General features: G+C 41.1%; 1 protein-coding gene across 2 annotated transcripts; it reads right to left on the minus strand.

The window, feature by feature from the left end:
* Positions 1 to 3,714: 3,714 nt before the first annotated feature.
* Positions 3,715 to 18,985, minus strand: nlgn3b (neuroligin 3b). 2 transcript variants are annotated; one of them, XM_023284003.3, is made up of 7 exons: positions 18,683 to 18,984; positions 14,302 to 14,972; positions 12,459 to 12,518; positions 11,427 to 11,576; positions 10,382 to 10,567; positions 7,616 to 8,405; positions 3,715 to 5,771 (listed from the first exon to the last, which is right to left on the minus strand). In XM_023284003.3, exons 2-7 carry the CDS (start codon positions 14,780 to 14,782, stop codon positions 4,973 to 4,975), a joined length of 2,466 nt encoding a protein of 821 aa, XP_023139771.1. In that variant the 5' UTR covers positions 14,783 to 14,972; positions 18,683 to 18,984; the 3' UTR covers positions 3,715 to 4,972. The 2 variants fall into 2 exon arrangements, with proteins under 2 accessions (XP_023139771.1, XP_023139772.1); XM_023284004.3 differs by lacking the exon at positions 12,459 to 12,518 and having other exon boundaries at positions 18,683 to 18,985.
* Between the last annotated feature and the right edge of the window lie 448 nt (positions 18,986 to 19,433).

Consider the following 19,433-nt stretch of genomic DNA (forward strand, 5'->3'; position numbering starts at 1 on the left):
CATCTTAAAGTCGCAAAGTCCCATTTCAGCTGCCAGTCATTATTTATGGAGCCACGGGTTCAGGAGTGGGGACAGAGAGTGGGCCACAAATCCTAATAACAACTTTTTTCTTCATATTTGCTTCTATTTAGTGCATTTTAGCTGTTCTGACTGATACTTTATTTTGTTCTCCGACTAAAGTAAAATATGTTTGTATTTTAGTGAGAATGACATTTTTTATAAGTCTGTTTTCTAGATGATACCAGCCACAAATATTAAACAATTTTACACATTGTGGCCAGTTTAAAATCAATTGTATTTCACATTTAAGAGCAAAAGTGCATTTTTTTTTGCTTAATATACCCAATTTACTCATGCTACAATCACCCAGATTTCCAGGATTTTTTGATATTTTCACCTCAAACGTGCCTGTTTTCTTGCGCATTTATTCAGAAGATGCATTTAATTAACCTTCATCTGTTTATTGTTGGCATGCGTGTGTTTCCTGCCTGCACACGCCACATATGCCAGATGCCAGCACCACGCAGTTAGCAAGTCTAATGATTTCAAAAAGCAGTGTGTTGAGAAACACGCCAAGATAAGAGGTATGCATGGACAAAAGAGTGAGATAAATCGAAAACGCCAGTGACTGACATTGATGAAGTTGACTAACAAGGGTGACATTGACGGTCGGGTCCAGCTGCTGCCCTCCTTCCCTCCCTCCCTCATGTTTGACCCAGCTGATGTCAAAGCTGGGTTCACTACAAAGGAGCCAGTGTGGAGCAGGAGAAAACACCATGCAATTTTTTATTTTTTTTTTTTTTGGGAGAAAGTCCTCATCCTCTTTTTAACTTGCCATTTTAAGAACACAATAAACAAGTGGATGTAACTGATTTATTTGTAAAAGACGTTAATAGTCACATCATCAGATTGCATTTAATTTCACTTGGTTTTCATGGAAACATGTCTGTATTTATAACAGATTACACTTTGTTAGGTGCCATCCTTTGCTCAGACTGATACAGACACAGTGCTGTTTATTACTGAGTCCCTTTAAAAATGTGAACATTCGAGGGACTGATCTGCTGCTCAACATAATCCACTCCTCTTAAGAAAAAACAGCCTGCTGGATTTCGAAAATGTTTGGTTTATGTTTCCATTCTGCATACTTTTATCTCTTAAAAACCAATAGCAATTACAGAGTAATTAGTATGTACAAAGGATTAATGACAGTGGCTTTGTTACATTGGAAGTGAAGTGCTGAGGAACGACATTTCTGAGAAACACCGTGCAAGAGACAGACAGACAAGAGGCATTAATTAACCTCTGTGTTGTATATGAGTGTGCAGAATGGTTGTCAGCTTTACTTGTGAGACGTACATAAGCAATAATGCAGACAAACATAGGATGGGATTAGGTAGCAGGACAAGTGTTAGAGGCTTGCTCACTTGGGTGACATGAAAGGAGAATTTATGAATAAACTATTCCCCCCAAAAGCTAACGCAGATGGTGGTCAAGGATGTGAGCAGCGCAGAAGATAAATTATTGGGTAGTGCTTAATAAGGCTGCATAACAGTCTCTGGTTAATGCATGAACTGATTTTGAACAAATTCATCAGCCTTCATGCTTTCAACTAAGCTGCAAATGCCATTAGGCTGCATATATCAGTATATATTTTGCATAATCACAGGGAAAATAGTACCTATATCACAATCAACATGGACAGCAACATGAGCGCACTATATATCACGGTAATGCACGTGGCTGCATGCAGAACGTATATGTGATATGGTACCATGATCAATCTGTGAGTTATTTTTGCAATTGTTTGCACTGTGATAGACACACAAACGCCAATATTTGCACACTGAACGTGGTAATATGCATGTGTTTATACAGGGGAGGAGGTAGCCCTGTAAAAATATTTGCACCATCTCTTATCCCCGTTATCATAATGCCTGTTATGTTATCTTGTGACAAAGCGAACAAACAGCCATCAAACAAACAAACAAGCACTTGGAGGACAAAATACGTCGGGCTCTGTCAGCAGTGAATTTGGTGGCAATGACCTCCCACGGTGAGGCCCTAAATTATTTGTTTAACTGCATGATGAAGTAAGGACGGACAGAGCCGAGCGTTGTGCGTTTGATTGTCTTTTATGTGTGTGTTTGAAGTTTGTGAGATGTGCAACCAGCCACTGTGTTTCAACATTTTCAAAAGCAAACCAAAAAAAAAAAAAAAGGACTGTGGAGGGCCAAAGCAACAGTAGTTGGAGGAACATCAAGGAAAGATGAGGACTGAAAGAAAAGTGTTTGTGGTGTTGCTGGAAGTTTGGAGGAAGTGGCGGAAGATGTTTTCAAATCCTTTACTGAAGTAAAAGTACTGATACCACGCGCAAATATTCTTCATGAGACTGTATTTAAAGTATTAATAGTAAAAGTACTCAAGTATTGTAAAAGTATATATCACCTCAGATCAATATGAGTCATGTATTGATGTGAATGTAGGAATTTACAGTTGCAGTTGGTTGAAGTGGAGCTTCTTTTGAACCATATTGTATTAGACTGCAAATAAAATGGATTAATCTGTTGATTTTCTTTCCTTTCATGAAATAATTGACTTGAAACAATCCCGAAAATTAGTCCTAAATGATTAAAATAGTTTCTAATGTTCATAATAAACCAGCTGATTAATTGAGTAATCATTTCTACTGTACTTGCATTAACTGTTGGGTAGTTCTCCTAATAATAAAACCTTATATTTTATGAGGTCCTCGTCTGTTTTGTGTGTAAAAATCTTAGTTTGGAAAATAATTAAGAATGTTGATAAATGGAGTGAAGTAAAAAGCTCAATTTTTCATTCTGACATCCTGGAGATATAAAGTGGTAGGAAAAGAAAAGACTAAAGAAGCCTGATATCAGCTACAGCGTATTATATGCCATTCACTACAGCATGAACAAGTAAGGCTGTAATGATAAAAGCCTGAAGGTATGGCATTGAACAAGGATTCATTTTATTCCAGATTAATTCAATTTTTAGTTTTTTAGAAGATCATTTTTGGATCTTTTTAGCTTTTACTGGAGGGGGAAAGTGACAAAGGGTAGTAAGGTGTTTTTTCACTAAAATCCTAAACTAAATCTGAACAAAAGCCATTTAATTTCTAAGATACCTTCAATGCATTTCCAATTTTATTCTATTGATTTAGCATTAGAGCTCATGTAACATTTCTGAACTCGCCGTGGGCAGTTTAAAAATCCTCAAACTTTATGCAACAGAACCAGAGATATCATCCTGCTTATGCAACTGAACCGCCAACAGATCAGTCAGAGATTCAGGTGTGTTACACTAATAGCGGCTTATGTAGCTCGTATCTAGCTGCCAGCCTCAAGCAGAGATGAGGAGTGGGTTACAGAAGTCTGGCGAGCTCATGTCTTTCTAACTTCACACCCCCACATTTCCCAACTTGTAATCTTCCGCTCCAAACATTTTATCAGATTTTTTTCCCTTTCCATCAGCCTTCCTCTGCATGGTGCCACAAAACACCCCCAGACCAGTAAACAGGCAGGTGTAAAAATCAGCAGCGTTCACCTGTAGCTCCAACTCCAAGACCCACACACTGTATATCTGAGGCCTACATTTCACACATTCATGATTAAGTGACACAAAAAGTCTTCTATTAAACCTGCATTATATGTACAAAATATAATCAAATCCCAATTTCTGACAAGACTCATCTTTAGGTTCAAAAATCTTTTAATAGTCGTCTCATTTAGATTAAACAATGTCATGATAGGTTCAAAAAAATCAGATCTCAAAGCTTAATGTCCATCATGTCGATTCAGTAAAGTATGACCCCTGGATATAACTCGTTATGCACGGGGTTCAAACAGCTTGGTTAAGGAGCAGTAATCCGTAAGGTTCGCAAAACTCCTTTTTAAATGTGAGTATTTGAATTGGAATACATACAGTTACAATGTAATTACAGTCATCTTTCTGAAGACCTTACAGTATCTCATAAACAAACGACAAATAAAATGTTGGTCTAAGTTTATTCTGTACAAACAAGCCAAGCCAAAAGAACCATGAGTTGGTTAGAGTAGGAAAAACACATCTTAAGCGTGTCTCTTTTTATAGTGAAGCAGAAGTTATATTCCTACAGTGTACTGAGCAAAAAATTATAAGCACATAAAACGAAAATATAGCAAGGATACTCAATAGACTACAATAGATTACACAACACTACATATGCAAAACTGAATGGTTAATTTCAAACAATGCCTAATTTACATTTTTGTACTGCCGCTTTCACCCTTCCACACACTCGCACACCCACACAAGCCCACACACACATGGGTGCTATAATTTGCACTACCAGATAGAAACATTTTGGATAAACTGGACATTTTTTACCACGTGACCAGTATTCGAACAAAACTTCAATCCATTGTTGTTATGATTCCACAGTAATTCCTTATGTAAGCGATGTACAAGGCATTTGAAAGTAATTACAGTAAAAATACATTTTCATAATAAGCAATGTACCATGAGAAATATGTATAAAATAGCTTGATAATAGTCATAATAATACTGCTTCTCTGCTTTTCCCAGATCTCATCTCCGTCCACCCCGACTTGTAATGTCACTTTGTTCCACGAGATCAAAATAGATATCACAGAGTAAGAAAAAGCTTCCCATACAAATCCAACTGTATAAACATTATACTAAGTTCTTGCTAGGTAAAGTTCCAAAAAAGCCAAAGTGGAAAATGAAATGCACTTTTCTTTTTCACTGCCTTTGAAAATGATTATTATAAAATGACTCTGCTGTTAGACTTCCTATTATGAGAGAGCAAAGGCAGGATGTTGGCGGTTGTACACCTTTGGAAAAGACAGAATGAACATATTCAACCCTATTTTACCTACACATCCTAAATACAGCTTTACATTTCCGTGTTTCAGGTACGTCACGCTTCCCATCGCCGTCTCCTGCCAGGCTATACTCGTGTGGTCGAGTGGGTGCTGGGCAGGCCTGCGGAGCTGTAGCCAGCGGGGAAGGTGCTGTAAGGACTCATGTTGGAGAGGCCCATTAGGGAGTTGGGGATCATGGTGATGTTGTTGGGGGTCATCAGAGGGATGTCGTCAGGGGAACGGCGCTGGCTGAGCGTGTAGTCCAAGCTGGGCGAGACATGAAGAGGATTGTGAAGGGCCTCGCACTGGTTCCTCTGCTGGGATGAAAGGGTCTCATCTATTGTGGTGGTGTGGCTTGCATTGTTGCCTTTGCTCTCACGCTGGGGACTGGGCTGCTGGGACGTGTCCTGGCGACTGCGCTTGTCCTTGCGGTAGTACAGAGCAGCGAAGGCCAGGACGTTGAGAAAGAGCAGCGACGCCCCCACGGCGATGGTGACGCTGAGCTCTGTGGAGTAATCTCTGGGGTTCGGCATGATCAGAGGACCCATCTCCCTCCCTGCTTCTCCGTTGTTGTGGGCGGTGGACAGAGGAGGCCGTCCGGTGCTGCCGGATCTCTTGCCGTTGGACTGGGTGGGATCCAGAGGGGTGACCTTGGTGGTGGTGGAGGAGTAGTGGAACATGTCGTGGAGGTTGTAGAGATGTGGCACCAGGTGTTTCCAGAAGGCCACTTTGGTGGCGCGGTAGTGGTCACGAATGCGAGGCTTCAAGCCGATGTGCAGGTAGAGCTGGTCATAGGGGTCGTACTTAGACCAGGCTACCTCCTCGAAGCGGTTGGCCTTGGTGTGGATGAACTTGGTGTCCTGTGGCACGGGCTTGTTAGGATCCCTGTGAAGACATCAGAGAGTAATTTGTTAAAAAAGATAAATGTGTTGGAAGAAAGCTAAATGATTAGCGGATTAGAGCTGGATTCAATTCAATATCTGTCAACTTTCAGCAGGACCACATTGTGATGATATAATTTTATTTATTGATGTAGATATTTCATTGTCCAAACTAATGATTCAGAACCAGCTAGCAAGAATAACAAACAAAATTTGTTATTGATTTTTTTGTTCTACACACAGCGGAACACAGTTCAATACACTGAGCATTAGTTAGATGTTTTGATTTAGATGTGATTTTGCTTACATTTTCTACACCATAATGTGCATCATTACTGGACAATATCTGCTTTAATGCTGTGGTAATTATTTCAAGCACATTGCTCAAACTTGGGCACTGTAATTGCAGCAGCTAAAATTCATAAGGAAATAGAAGGTTCTTCCATGAGTGTAATACAGATAGAAGAACTTCGTCATTGCAAGAGCAAAATCTAGGTCAACACAATGTAGTATCACCAACTCTCCTCAAGAGCTCAGCATTCTCTCATTCCTACACACTGAAACAGCAGCCTACAATGACCTGTGCTGTGCTTTCGCCTACTGTTGGGGTCATCGTGCACAAAGATTCATTGCAGCTCTGCATTCAATATGCAGGAAGACTGGAGCACTGCAGCAGAGAAGTTCTCCACTACAGTACAACTCACTTAGGTGTCTGTTGTCTTCAAGAACACCCAGCAAATCTTTGCCTCTGTATGACAAATTGCAAAACAAAGCTGTCAGACGGAGAGCTGCAGAGCTTCACTCTGTTGCGTTTTCAACAGCAAGCTTTTCCACAGCTGAGTCAGTGTTTGGGTCAACATCAAATTGTATCTTGTCTTGGATAATGAACTCTCATTTTCCAAGAAGTGGAAAACTTTATTAAGATGAAAAACTCTCCTGCTGTTCAAAATATATATATCAACTGCACCGGAAGGAAAGCTATGGCTAGAGAGATGCACGGGGGATGCTTTTTTAGGTCGCTCAGTAAAATTGCTATTAGAGGCTTGCCAGAAGGAGAAACAGATCCACAGTGAGAAATGTGGTTTAGCAGTCATCTCAAATCTGTACATCACCCACAATAAAAAAACGTGTGTATTACAAGCAAACATATACAGTGTGTGCACGCAGTATTTCTGTGCTAACAATGTGTGTCGCTCCTACTTGAAATCACAACACTCAATAAATTTGTCTTAGGTTTATAGAGTACATCTTAAATGCCTCTTCAAAATTTCCCTTCAACATAAGCTGAGCCACTGCTTTAAACATTTATGAGAATTAAGCTGTAAATTTAAAGATCCGCCACCTTTAGGAAATCTGCCCAAAGTCATGAAACTTTGTGATGTAAGTTAGAGGAGATTTTACAGGAGCCTAAACATGACCTGCCATTTAAAAGGACACAGCTCCTGCTAGATACTGTATGCAGAATACAGTCAGTAGGTTTGATTCTACACTGGACCATTGGAATCGATTTTTACATTCATGGTGAGGTCAAATCAGTTACAGAAAGGGGAACTTACAGTAAGTTGTGTAAATTTTTAGACTTGGGATGTTAAGGAATTTATATGAACTGCTGAAAATTGAACCACAGTTTTTCATACTCAAGTTCTTGTGAACTAACACAGGAAAAAATAAAATATGGCCTGAAGACATAATAGTCGGAGTTCAGGCTGCACCTAATTTGGAGATTGGACATCTCAACACAGAGTAAAGGCACAGGTGCGGTCAATCACTCCAGCTTTTCCAGTCAGATATTAAATGAGAATCTAATGCATTAAACCAAATGGTGTCGCTGGATTCACTGTTACTCACCCACTCTTTGCAAAGTTGGTCCAGTAAGTCATAACCACAGCACTGAGCATGATGTCGTTCCTGGAGAAGTTGCAGGGGAACAGATCAGTCGGGCCCACCATGGGGATGCCAAATACGTAAGGCACCTCATCTCCATGTGCTGAGTCTGACCACACCGGCTTCATAAGGCTCTGGCAGTGGTGGTAGAAGGCGTAGAAGTACGTGGGCGAGCCGTAGCGGGCATGCAGGTCAGCTGTCACCACTGATGGCTCCACCCATTGGTGGTCGGTGAAGAGGGCCACCAGGGTCTTCCTCCTGGTCTCCGGGTTGTCCTTGTCAGCCCAGTCTGTGTACATGAATTTAATTGTCTCCCTCAGTGTGTCCTTCCCTTCTGGGTAGCCATACAAACTGTCCACAAAGTCTGACACAGCAAAGTCAAAGTCGCTGCCAGACACTCCGTCCTCCAGGTCCATCACGTTCTCCACAAAGCGCAGCCCCTCCCCCTGATTAACACCCAGCATTATATCATAGTTCAGGAACTCGCCCTGCTCCATCAGGATCTCTGGGTCATCCGGGATGACGTCTCCGTCAATGACGGGGCCGAAAGCCACTCGGTATCGGGCGGCCTGGATGTCTTGCTCTACCAGCTCCTTAGCACTTTTCTTCTGCAGGCAGGAGACCATGTCCACTGTGTCCAACACATTGCAGCCAACCCTCTCAGCAAGCATCCGAGTGTACTTGACTGGTTGGTAGTTCACAGCCCAGCTGGACAGCGCTGAACCACTTTGGATGATGGCTCTGTGGAACAGACCTTGGGACACAAAATTCAGAACAAAAAGACACAGGACAAAATGCCCAGAGAACAGTGGTTATCCCACTACACCATTATTATTAGGAGCATTTTGAGCTGCCCTAAGCAAATACATGATTCACTTTATGCTAATTATTATTCATATTTAAATCCAGTGCTTGTTGCTACATAAAATCCAGGTAGACAAATGCAAAAAAAGGGCCACATGTGATGTGTTTTAACTTTTAGGAAGATACAGCAACAAAAAGAGTAATAAAGCCGGACCATCCAGCTGATGAGAAGCTGCTCAGTAATGCAGCAGGTAGAAGAAAAGTCCTGCTAATGGGATGCCGATGCCTTCCTTTGTTAATATAATGATAAAAAATGCCCCAAAATCGTGCTTTTCCACTGCTGATCCTCTCATTTGTTTCTCTATGCAGATGACAGTGAATGCTTGTCAAACTAATGATCAATTTGCAGCATTGTTTCAGCAAGGAGGTGTCCAGTTTTCCCCACTCCAGTTATTCACAGATGTAGCGTAATTGTGGAATCGTTAATACTGTGTGTCTAACAAGCTGCGTAGCTTTACACATAGACTGCTGATGCCAACTGCGTGGTGGAGGGTGTGTGCAGAGAGCTGAATATGCAGTAACCCTGATCCTTCAATGTTGATAGAGTAAACACGCTGCTCCGTTGAATTGTTTATATGCAGTGCGTCACCTCTGTCTCTGGGGATTTTGTAGCTACCACCTAAAAATGACAAGTGATATGTATCAACTCAGAAATACTCTGCTGAGGTTAAGGCATAACAGTCGCAGGAGAACGAGTGTAGGGACAGTGTCACTTTCTCCCTCCTTTGCTGTCATTTATTTCAATTTTTTAGGGCAGCAGCTAGCTAGTCTACTTCAAAGACAGCCGGAGGTCTTTGTGCATTTACTGCAGCCGAGCTCGGACGTCTAATACAAACCTCACAAAGGACAGCTGCTGCAGCCTGCCTGCCTGCCTGCCTGCTGCTGATGAAAACACACAGTTTTTGCCCTTCTTGTGAGTTTGTCCATCATCAATGAGAGCACCCGGGCAATAATACGGTGAAGATAAGAGGTTCAATTCCCAGTGGGGCCACCCACATTGAAATGCACATCTTTGATTCTTGCAAGGAGCTTTGGAGAAGTATTCATCAAATGGCACATTTTAATGTTACCTGCTCGTCTTTTCACAGGTTATCAGATGCTGGATTCCAGTGGGTAAAGTATTCTCTATATGCAGGGACTTTATCGGAATTCACTTACAGATAACATTACTGTTGATAGCATAAATTTGTGGAGGGATCTGGATTAAAATTGTGGTATTAAATTAACGCACTGCCAATATATGTGGAAAAAAGAGAGAGAAAAAATCTTTTTACAGGAAACATCTGAAGAATTTGCACTTGTCTCTAGTCGTGCTTCATAGGGGCCTGAAGACATGCTTCACAGAAAATGAACACACCAAAATCACTGCTTTTTTGATCATTTTCGGAAACTGCAGGTAGGTAGAAATGGGTAAATAAATCTGACGCTGAGAGTCTGAAGTATAAATCAGTTCCAATGGTAAAAACTGATGGTCACAGGTGAACGTGATGACATGCTGAAAACTTTATAATGCCAGTAGGCTTCTTTAAGAGCTTCACATTTTAAGAGGCAGAGCTTTTAGTCTGATTAGACTGAGTAGAGGGGAACAAAAGCAATCACTTACTTAACGAATCCCCTCTTTACCCTGCTCCCATATCATAACACTTCATCTCTATGCCAGACCACTTGAAGCTACACTTAAAAATAAAGAACAAATTTGAAAATGATAAAATAAAAATACTGTTTAAAAAGACAGCATAATTTAATTGAGGATGTGAAATCTTACAGCTCAGGTTCATGCAAACTGACATTTATATTATTGCACTAATTGCTACTTGAACTTTAGCGTCAGCGATAACTTCGAAATAGAGACTTGCAGGTTCTTACCCTCTGAGTGGTGGGAGAGTGTTAGAAGACTGACACATGAAGCACCAATTCCAGATCCAAAAACTGTGATGCGGCCTGGGTCTCCTCCAAAATAACCAATGTTTTTACTTATCCAGCGGAGAGCTTGAATCTGGTCCAGGAGTCCATAGTTTCCTTTGGCTGCCTGGTCACCAGTACTGAGGAAACCTGATATATAGAGACACAACAGAGCTGGTGCTGAAGTAGAGCTCTACAGTGTGTGACAACTTTGATGTAGAGCTGTAGCCCAGCAGGGCATCTGAATGAACTGGCATCGTTTCCCCTCAGGTGTAAATATACTCTCTCCTACTGTGTTTCACTACTTTAGTCAACTCCTTGTAATAGTCTCCAAGCAGCAGTGGCCCCTCAGGAAGTGATCAGGGCTCTGCTCATCAAATTTTAATGCTCTGCTCACTACAGCAACTTAATAACAAACATAAATAAATCTTCTACTTGTATTTCATTAAATGAATTTCATAAAAATACAATGAGGTCACTGGAGCTCTTACATTGATCCTATTACATATTCCCTTGTCTGGTCCCATCTAAACGCCGCACTGTTTTGAATGTTAAACACAAAGAAACAAGAAAACTCTTGACCTTGTGCAAGCCTCTGAATGCTGTATTTCTCTGTATAGTATGTAAATTGTGTTACTTTCAAGAATGGCGAAGGCTGATAATCTTGTACAGATTAGATAGATCCATCCAAAGGGAGATAAATTGTGTTTTCAGAATGGGTATAAAGCAGATTTCTGCAACAAGGACAAGGCACGACAAGTATTTGCATCACTTTTCCTCTGACGACAACATTTATATGCAAATCAAGCTGTGCAATGCTACCATATTTTCCTATAGTGTTTTTCTCTGCATTCTTCTCTCATGTCTCTACTTCTTTTAATAGGCGAATAACTGCAGCACAAGTGGAAGATAATGACCACTGTGACAGTTTATTCCCTTAGATTAAAAAGGGCTAAATCCCCCAGTTGAGACACCATTAAAAGTTACCGCACAGAGACGTTGTCATCACCTAATATTCCAATTCTGTAGTTGAGCGTGACGACGACAACATTCCCATAACTGGCCAGAACACTGCCATCCATCATGTTCCCTGTGCCCTCCATATAGGAGCCTCCATGGATGTAGACCATCACAGGTCGGGCTTCAGAGTCTCTTATATCTGCAACGTCAACACACACACACACACACACACACACACACACACACACACACACACACACACACACACACACACGCTGAGCAAACAACTGCAGGGGCAGCAGTAATGAAATGGAGAATTAATGGAGCACTGTTACTAAAACTTTATATCCCAACTGTTCAGTATGAAGTATGGCAAAATACAGCTCAGAAAATGTGCGTAGAAGCAAGCAAGGGGTGGAAGGCCTGTGGTTTGGAAGCTGTAATGGCAATCAGAAAATGCATGGTAAATACACTCCGACAAGGGTGCATGAATAATAAAATAATTAACAACAGTTCCGACAGCAAGCAAGCATACTTGTCCTCTGCACCATATCTAAATTACTCTGCATTAGAAAGAGAGAGAAAAAAAAGAGTATTGATTTGACTAAATTCTCAGTTGAGTTAAAATGATATTAAAAATATGTTAAAGACTTGAGTGTAGCTTTGACCTGCACAACACTGAGCGCTTGCTTTCTACTAGTATGAGCTAAAATAGAGACTGTGGTATTTGTTCCATAGAAATAGAAGATCAATACTTCATGTTTTGGGGCCAATTTATTATATTGACTAATGACTGTCTTTAGAAGAGACTGTAAGACAGATAAGTAGATAATGCAATCTCTGGATCAATGTGCGTGGCAATAGAGATGTAACCCTTAGTGAAAGGATTGCAACAGTGCTCAATTCAAGACATGGGATGCAGTAACAGCAAACGTATGTAATCACAAAATCAGATAACAGCATTTTTCTTTTCCCACTCCGAATAAAAGAACCCCCACAGTTCCTTAGGAAAGTAAAAAACAAAACATTTTAGAAACTAAAAGAATCCATGCATCAAGACTTTGAGCTCTTAAAAAAATACCTTCAGATATATGAGTCTCAGCATGTGAGAAAGCCGCCCCCTTTTTCTTGTGTTGGCTCCCTGGGATTCACATAAGAAACAAAAAAGAAGTACAGATTTTCAAAATAGCATGGATTACTGTGTGTCTTATTGAATAAACTGTCTAATCAAACTGGCAGAATCAATTTCTTTCTTACACAAGGTAGATGACATAATGTAGAATCTTTAGAGATGTAGTACATAATTACATTATGGCAGGTACAAGATAATAAGTGTTTATAATTATGCTTTGATTAAGTAAACAGATTGTTGCTCCTTGTTAGATATTTGCAAGGACTGGCTTTGTGTGTATGTCCAAATTCATGCACGCACACACACTGATACCTGTGAATGCTTTAATAACTGTAACTGGGGTTATAGGTGTCTCTTGGTAGATTTTATCTTTGCAGCTGTCCTGTTAATTTCCAGGTAAACCACAGCAGGGCACTTAGATGAAGTATGTGGTGTATAGTTTATCTATGCATAATTAATACATTCTGACTTCATTGGGACATCGAGCCACAAATATATAGTGTAAATTTCAGAAACACACTCTTTAATTTGACGTGGAAAAAAAAAACTCATAGGAGATAAGTAAAAATGAGAGCAGGTTTCACACCAGTGCAACAAATAATAAAGTCACAGAACGCCTGAGGTGCATTTTAAATAAACAATGGCAAAGTCTGAAGGAATAAAAATGCATAGAACAAAAGGGGTTATGTTATTTACTCGGAAACAAATATGGAAATGTGAAATTTCATTAACCTGCTTGCGTGCCAGGTGAGGAGGCCTATAGGCAGCACTCAGACGAGGGGCTTTATAAAATGTGGGCTGCACCATCTTGGACAGCTACCTCTCAAGCTGGCTGTTTATCAGTTGTTGCTATGCTACCATAGAAAAGCCAGTCAAAGAGTGGCGTGCTACATACACAAGCTGAACACGGTTCAACTTAGAATGCTGGGTGTTTTGTGCTATGCCAAATGCATGCGAGGGAGGCAATATATCCTCAGAAACCACGTTTAATTGGTGCATTGAAGTAACCTGAATGAGAGAAATCTGTTTGTCAACACTAGAATTAGAGAACATGCAGCACTACCGTGGCATTACATTGTTCTGCTAATCTAGAGATTCACAGCAGACAGACAAAATGTTCCCTTGCTGGTTCATTTCACAGTTCTATTAGTCACAAAAACGAGAAGGATTCAGCATGCGATAGACAGTTGACTCCTGTACCTCACTAATTGGCCCCCAGCAGACATACTGTCTGAACAAAGCAGCAATTCGGTAATATAAAGAAATTCTTAGCCAAAGATGGACAAAAAACTGGCACTGCTAGCTTCACTAGCTCGAAGTAATCTTCACGATTACCTTTGATGCTCAGCGGTTACAGGGAAATATGCTGGGTTCATCATTTTCAGAGCTGAGAATTATTGCTTAGTTTAGGTGAACCGATACTTAAGCAACACCTCAGCTCAGCAATATTTCACTGGATGTCTGTTAGTGAGGAAGCAAGCACATTCCTCGGTACATTTATGTGTACTTATCCCTTCATATCTAAGCAAAAGATCAGTAAGGGGCATCAGGGCAACATCTTCAGTTGCTATAGCTACCAAATAATTTCCTGCTTATCAGTGTGATGGCAACATTTCAAATGATAACGATGACATCGCTTTGGATGGTAAATCAGCCTCTGGTGGCAGCAGTGACATGAGCGGCGGTCACACACATGATTTATGATGATCACAGGACAACGTCAGGGCCACAAAAAACGGTGATCGATGAACATGGAGCATCATTGCTGTCCGCTTTACCCGCATCAACTCACCATCCTCTGTCGGAGCATAGATGTTTAGATACAAACAGTCCTCGCTCTGATCCTGAATGTACGTGGCTACTGTGTCCAGGTTATAGGTGAACCATATGGGCATCATGATCTCTGGCACGGTGTTGTGGATGTTCTGAGGGCACACAGGCATGAAGTGGGTGGCATTCTTGACACCTGACCAGGAGGAGGGCTGTTCGGGGGGCATGAAACGCTTCTCGCCCACAGGCGGGGCGGCGTAGGGGACCCCGAGATATTGATCAACGGGCCTCAGGACTTCGCTGGGCACGGGGACCCTGAGGCCTCGCAGTTTCCCAAACTGGGTGGTCACAGTTGGGTAGAATTTCTGGCTGGTTGCCTTTGTTAATGACCAGCAGGAACATAATATCCACCAAAGAAGAGCACAGTGGGTGATGGTTGCAGTCCCTTGCTGATGTAGCAGGTGTGCAGGCAACAGATGGTCTCTAAATGTAGCCAGCCACATGGTCTGGGCAAGACAGTGCCCTTGCACAACACAAATGCACACTGTAGTGTCTGTTCAGTCCCTTTGCAATGACCCTGTCAAACAGACATCACTCACTGCGCCTTTAGATCCGACTGTTATCAAATCCAAATACACCTCAGTCAGATATGGACCGGCCCCACTTCCAGTTTTCATTGCAGTGCATACAGATCTAGAAACAAGATGATGAGAAAATTAGATCAGACAACAGTCAAAATAGTCTAAAAAGCCAGTTTAATTGACTTATTTGCTATAAAAGATTTATCGTCTTCCATTATCTTGCGCTCTAAATACATACTAGTGTACATATTAGTTTAATGTTGGAACAAATTGTCTCAAAAGAGCGAATTAATTCCTGTGCATATACGAGCCACTGAATCCTGATCTTTATGTATCAGTGGAGGAGGTGATGGGAGGAATCTGAAAAACACATCTGCTGTGATGCTGGAGTGACACTGCGAAAGCATCTCATGATAAAAGGTGTTAAGCACCCTTTTTCCTTCTGTGAAAGCATCAAGGTGAACAGCAAAGAAAGACTAATATTTCATTTGTATTGAAGCCCGATTAAAAAGACATGCTCACTGAGAATAACAAACCCTCCGATGTGATTTTGATATTTCAGTGTTTAATACATTTCAAAAACTCCAAATCATGAATAGAGTGTTTGTATCTTTCAGTACATCTAAGCCACACTGTCAGCATGAAGATGCATAATGGAAGTGCTGAGCGTTCCCAGAACTAACATGTCTGATGGGATCGCACGAGCACCAAACCCTCCTGATACAGCTGAGTAATTGGAGCCTAACTGGAAGACCTGAGGAAGGTTTACAGGCAGGAATCAACTATTTGAATTACGTATCAGAGGAAATGGATCCTTTGACACTTCTTTGAACCTGTGTAATTAATTAGTTTTATTTTTTCCGTCAACACAAATGCAGAATTTATCTTTGAATCTGTCGAACGGTTTTCTAATTCTTAAACTCTACAATTTTTCTAGTATTTACAAAGCAGAGCTGTAGCAGTTAATCAAATAAGCCATTTGTTGTCAACTGGTAAATTAATCACCAACTATTCTGTTTGGTTTGAGTACTTTATAAGAAAACAAAATCTAAATCTTCTGTTTCAAGCTTTTTAAAATGTGAATATTTTCTGGTTTCTCCTTTGTTATGATTATAAAATTAATATCTTTGTGTTGTGGACAAAGCAAGACATTTGAGGATGTCATCTTGGGCTTTGGAAAACAGTGATTGACGCTTTACACCATTTGTCTGCCATTCTATGGATAACACAAGTGATCGATTAATCGAGGGAATCATCAACACATCAACGAAAATATTCATTATTTGTATCCATATTAGAAAGGCGGCATAACTGCTTATAAGCAAAACTGACATCCTGTTGATTCAAGTGGAAAATTCCTTCATTTTGGATCTGTCCAGTAACTGCACTGCTTGATGCAAACATGAAATTTTGCCATGCATGTACATAATCTGTTTCCTAACCCAGATGCAGCCACCAGAGTCTCTGTACATCGACAAGTGACGACTAGTTACTGGTTTATCAGCATGGATGCTTCAGTGAACAGCAGAATACACTGTCACCTCATCACAATGTGCATACTGCATGTCAAGTAAGGTACCGCATGGAAGCTCATCCAGGAAGACATACAGAAAACAGATTGTGCTGTTCTTCTCCCATTCAACTACTTTAATCCAATATGCACCCAGTCTTAGTCTTTATAGTCAAGGGGAGCAGAAAGTATAATATTCTCAGCATCAGGTTCTCACTGGCTTGTCAATGAACAAATCAAAAACAGCGTTGTTAACCTAATCAGATTTATTGACGAGCACTGCCCCGAGCATTGTCAAAGACTGGAGCTAAATAGCTCTATCTGTTAAGACAGGGGACCGTTTCTTCCTGCTAATATCAGAGACTAATTAACCATAGATGTGGTGCATTGGCTTTTCGCTTTCTCTGCAACATTTTGTTTACACTAGCAGGTATGTCAACACAAATAAAGGCGGCTCATTCTCTCCTTCGCAGGTGCTGCGTGTTACCTATTCCGAACATCACTACAGTTTGCCCATTTCCAAGCATTGGGACATAATCGGATAAATTTTAGTCTCACACTATCACTGAGGTTCGAGAAATATTGTACATCTCTGCCCCAGGCCAGCTTTGTCTGTATTAATTAACAGTTATGAATGTTCCCCATAGCCGAAAAAGGACAAGACTTGTTCTATCAGCTATCTGTTATATGACAATGATGTACAGCTCCCAAGACATTAAAATGGAGAAGACAGAGAACCTGATTTTTTCTGCAGATTGGGGCTCATCTTCTGGTGTGAAAGTGACACGGATAATTAATCATTTGGATCCATTTGGAGGTGCAAGACCCTCTCTGTTCACAAAACCTGCTGTGAAGGTATTATTAATTATTAAATTAGCAGTAACAGGCTGTGCAGCGGGGTCACCAGTCAGATCTGGTTAGTTGTCTCCAGTTTAAGAGGCAGTCCTGGCAGTAAAAACAGAAGACAGTGCTGGGTCTGCTGCAGATCAAAGGGATGGCATGAATTCTTAAAATGAGTGGCATTTCCTTTTAAATTACACATGCGCTGCATTAGTATCAACAGATTTGCATGTTTTTGACATCTGATGTAAAAATCAAACTTCCAATTTAATTGGTGGAACAAAGCTGAGGTAGTTTCTTTTAAGTCTTCATCTAATATAAAATACTTTTTTGCTGTTTTACTGACGTCACTGCAGGCAATCAGAGCAGCTGAATGCTAGTTTTTCCCCTCTAACTTCTTCTGGTCTGAGATGGGACAGATGTGGATAAAAGCTTTATGGCATACACCAAATGGGCCATGTAATAAAAGTGAGCCATCACTCAGTCAAGTTTGACACACTGCAAGTTATTGGGCAATTTAGCCTGGCAACATGCCCAGAACTCAGTAACTAAGTGATGTGTCCAAAATCAAAATGTTTTACAACCACAACATTTTGCTCTAATAGAGGATTCTGCAGCAGCCAGATGTTTATGCTTGAAAGTATCCTGGCTCTGCTGAGTTTCCTTACACCGGAATACTTTAATTCCCATTTGCCTGACTTGATGCTAGTTACAGACCTATTAGGAAGATTGCTATAATCATGTTTCTCTCCTACCATTGCTATCTGTACACCTCCATCATTGACAGGCACGCAATTCAACACCAATTCAGCACTAATAAAAATCACTGGGACAACAGCTTATCGATTGAGTTCTGGTTGCCTGGGGGCCCTTGACATGAAAGCATTTGAGAAAGGAGCCTAGTATGTCAGACAACAGTACTGGGTTCCCAATGCCCTTGTAATTCGACTGGTGTGGATCAAACCCGTTTCTGTGGATTTCCCAAATCCCCCCTTCTAATTTAGCTGTGCAATAAAGAAGAGCAGGGATTGATGTGGGGAAAGAGAGAGAAAAAAACACCTTCCAGAGAACATGAAGGTAGCACTCAACATAATGACCAGCGCCTCATAAATTAATGCAAGGATCCAGACCCAGAGAGAAAACCAAGCCACAGCCCACGTAGCATCGACAAACTGCTGTAGTGTGTGCGCTGCCTCACGGTGTGACTGGGAAAGCTTGTTTAATCTGGGTCTAGGACGGAGGAATATTGGATGAAAATGGGGAGAAAAAATGTCGGGCAAAGAAACGCTCCACTGTGGTATATCGCTGAGCAATCGCTTTGAATGAGACAATTACCCCAGATGTCAGTGATCAATCTGAACAAAGATTCGTCCCACGGAGAAAAACACACACACACACACACACACACACACACACACACACACACACACACACACACACACACACACAACAGAATCATTAGGTTAACTCACCTGCTTTTACAGAAGCTGAGACGCGCTCCATCTCGAGATTTCCTCCATACCATGCCCGTCAGTGAACGCCGTGGGATGCGTGTGGAATATTTCCCCCCGGTTTCGGTATCAAACACACAGATCTCCACTCTTATCTCCTGCTTCGCACAGTCTGTGTGCTTTGCGCATTCACGACGCCAAGGTCAGGAGCGCCAACGGTTTTAATGGAGCGCCCACCATAGAGATCTCTCTACGGCGCCCACTGCCAGCGCGTTACTAGGCAACCACCGGGATACGCCAGTGCATTAAATCCACCATCCAAAAAACCGACAGAATCCCAATTTAGAAACCATTAACTAACCACCTTATCCTCGGACACCGCTCATTTTTACGCACACGGTTCGTGCAAAAAACCTTCTACCTTTGACCAGGCAAAAAAACAAAAAAAAAAAAAACTAAAACAAAAGAAACAAGTGCAGCGATTTAAGAAGTATGCAGGCCTGCAAGGAGAAAAGGATGTGCATTTCTGAATACACACATATCATAAGCCTTTTAGTAAATTGTGACAAACATAGCAAAGTGGATGTGTGAAGTAAAAAATAGCGCAAACCGTCCTCCAGTCTCTGCATGTTTTTCCAATCTGATTCTAATCAACTCCTCTCCTTGTAACAGAATCTAAACAACATGATTTCACACCCCTCATCATTATGGGAATTGTATCTTAAAAAAGCAGCTGCCGAGGAGCCTGACAATGACAGCCCTGAAACACCAG

This window comes from Amphiprion ocellaris, chromosome 14, assembly GCF_022539595.1.
Source record: "Amphiprion ocellaris isolate individual 3 ecotype Okinawa chromosome 14, ASM2253959v1, whole genome shotgun sequence".
Classification (NCBI taxonomy): domain Eukaryota; kingdom Metazoa; phylum Chordata; class Actinopteri; family Pomacentridae; genus Amphiprion; species Amphiprion ocellaris.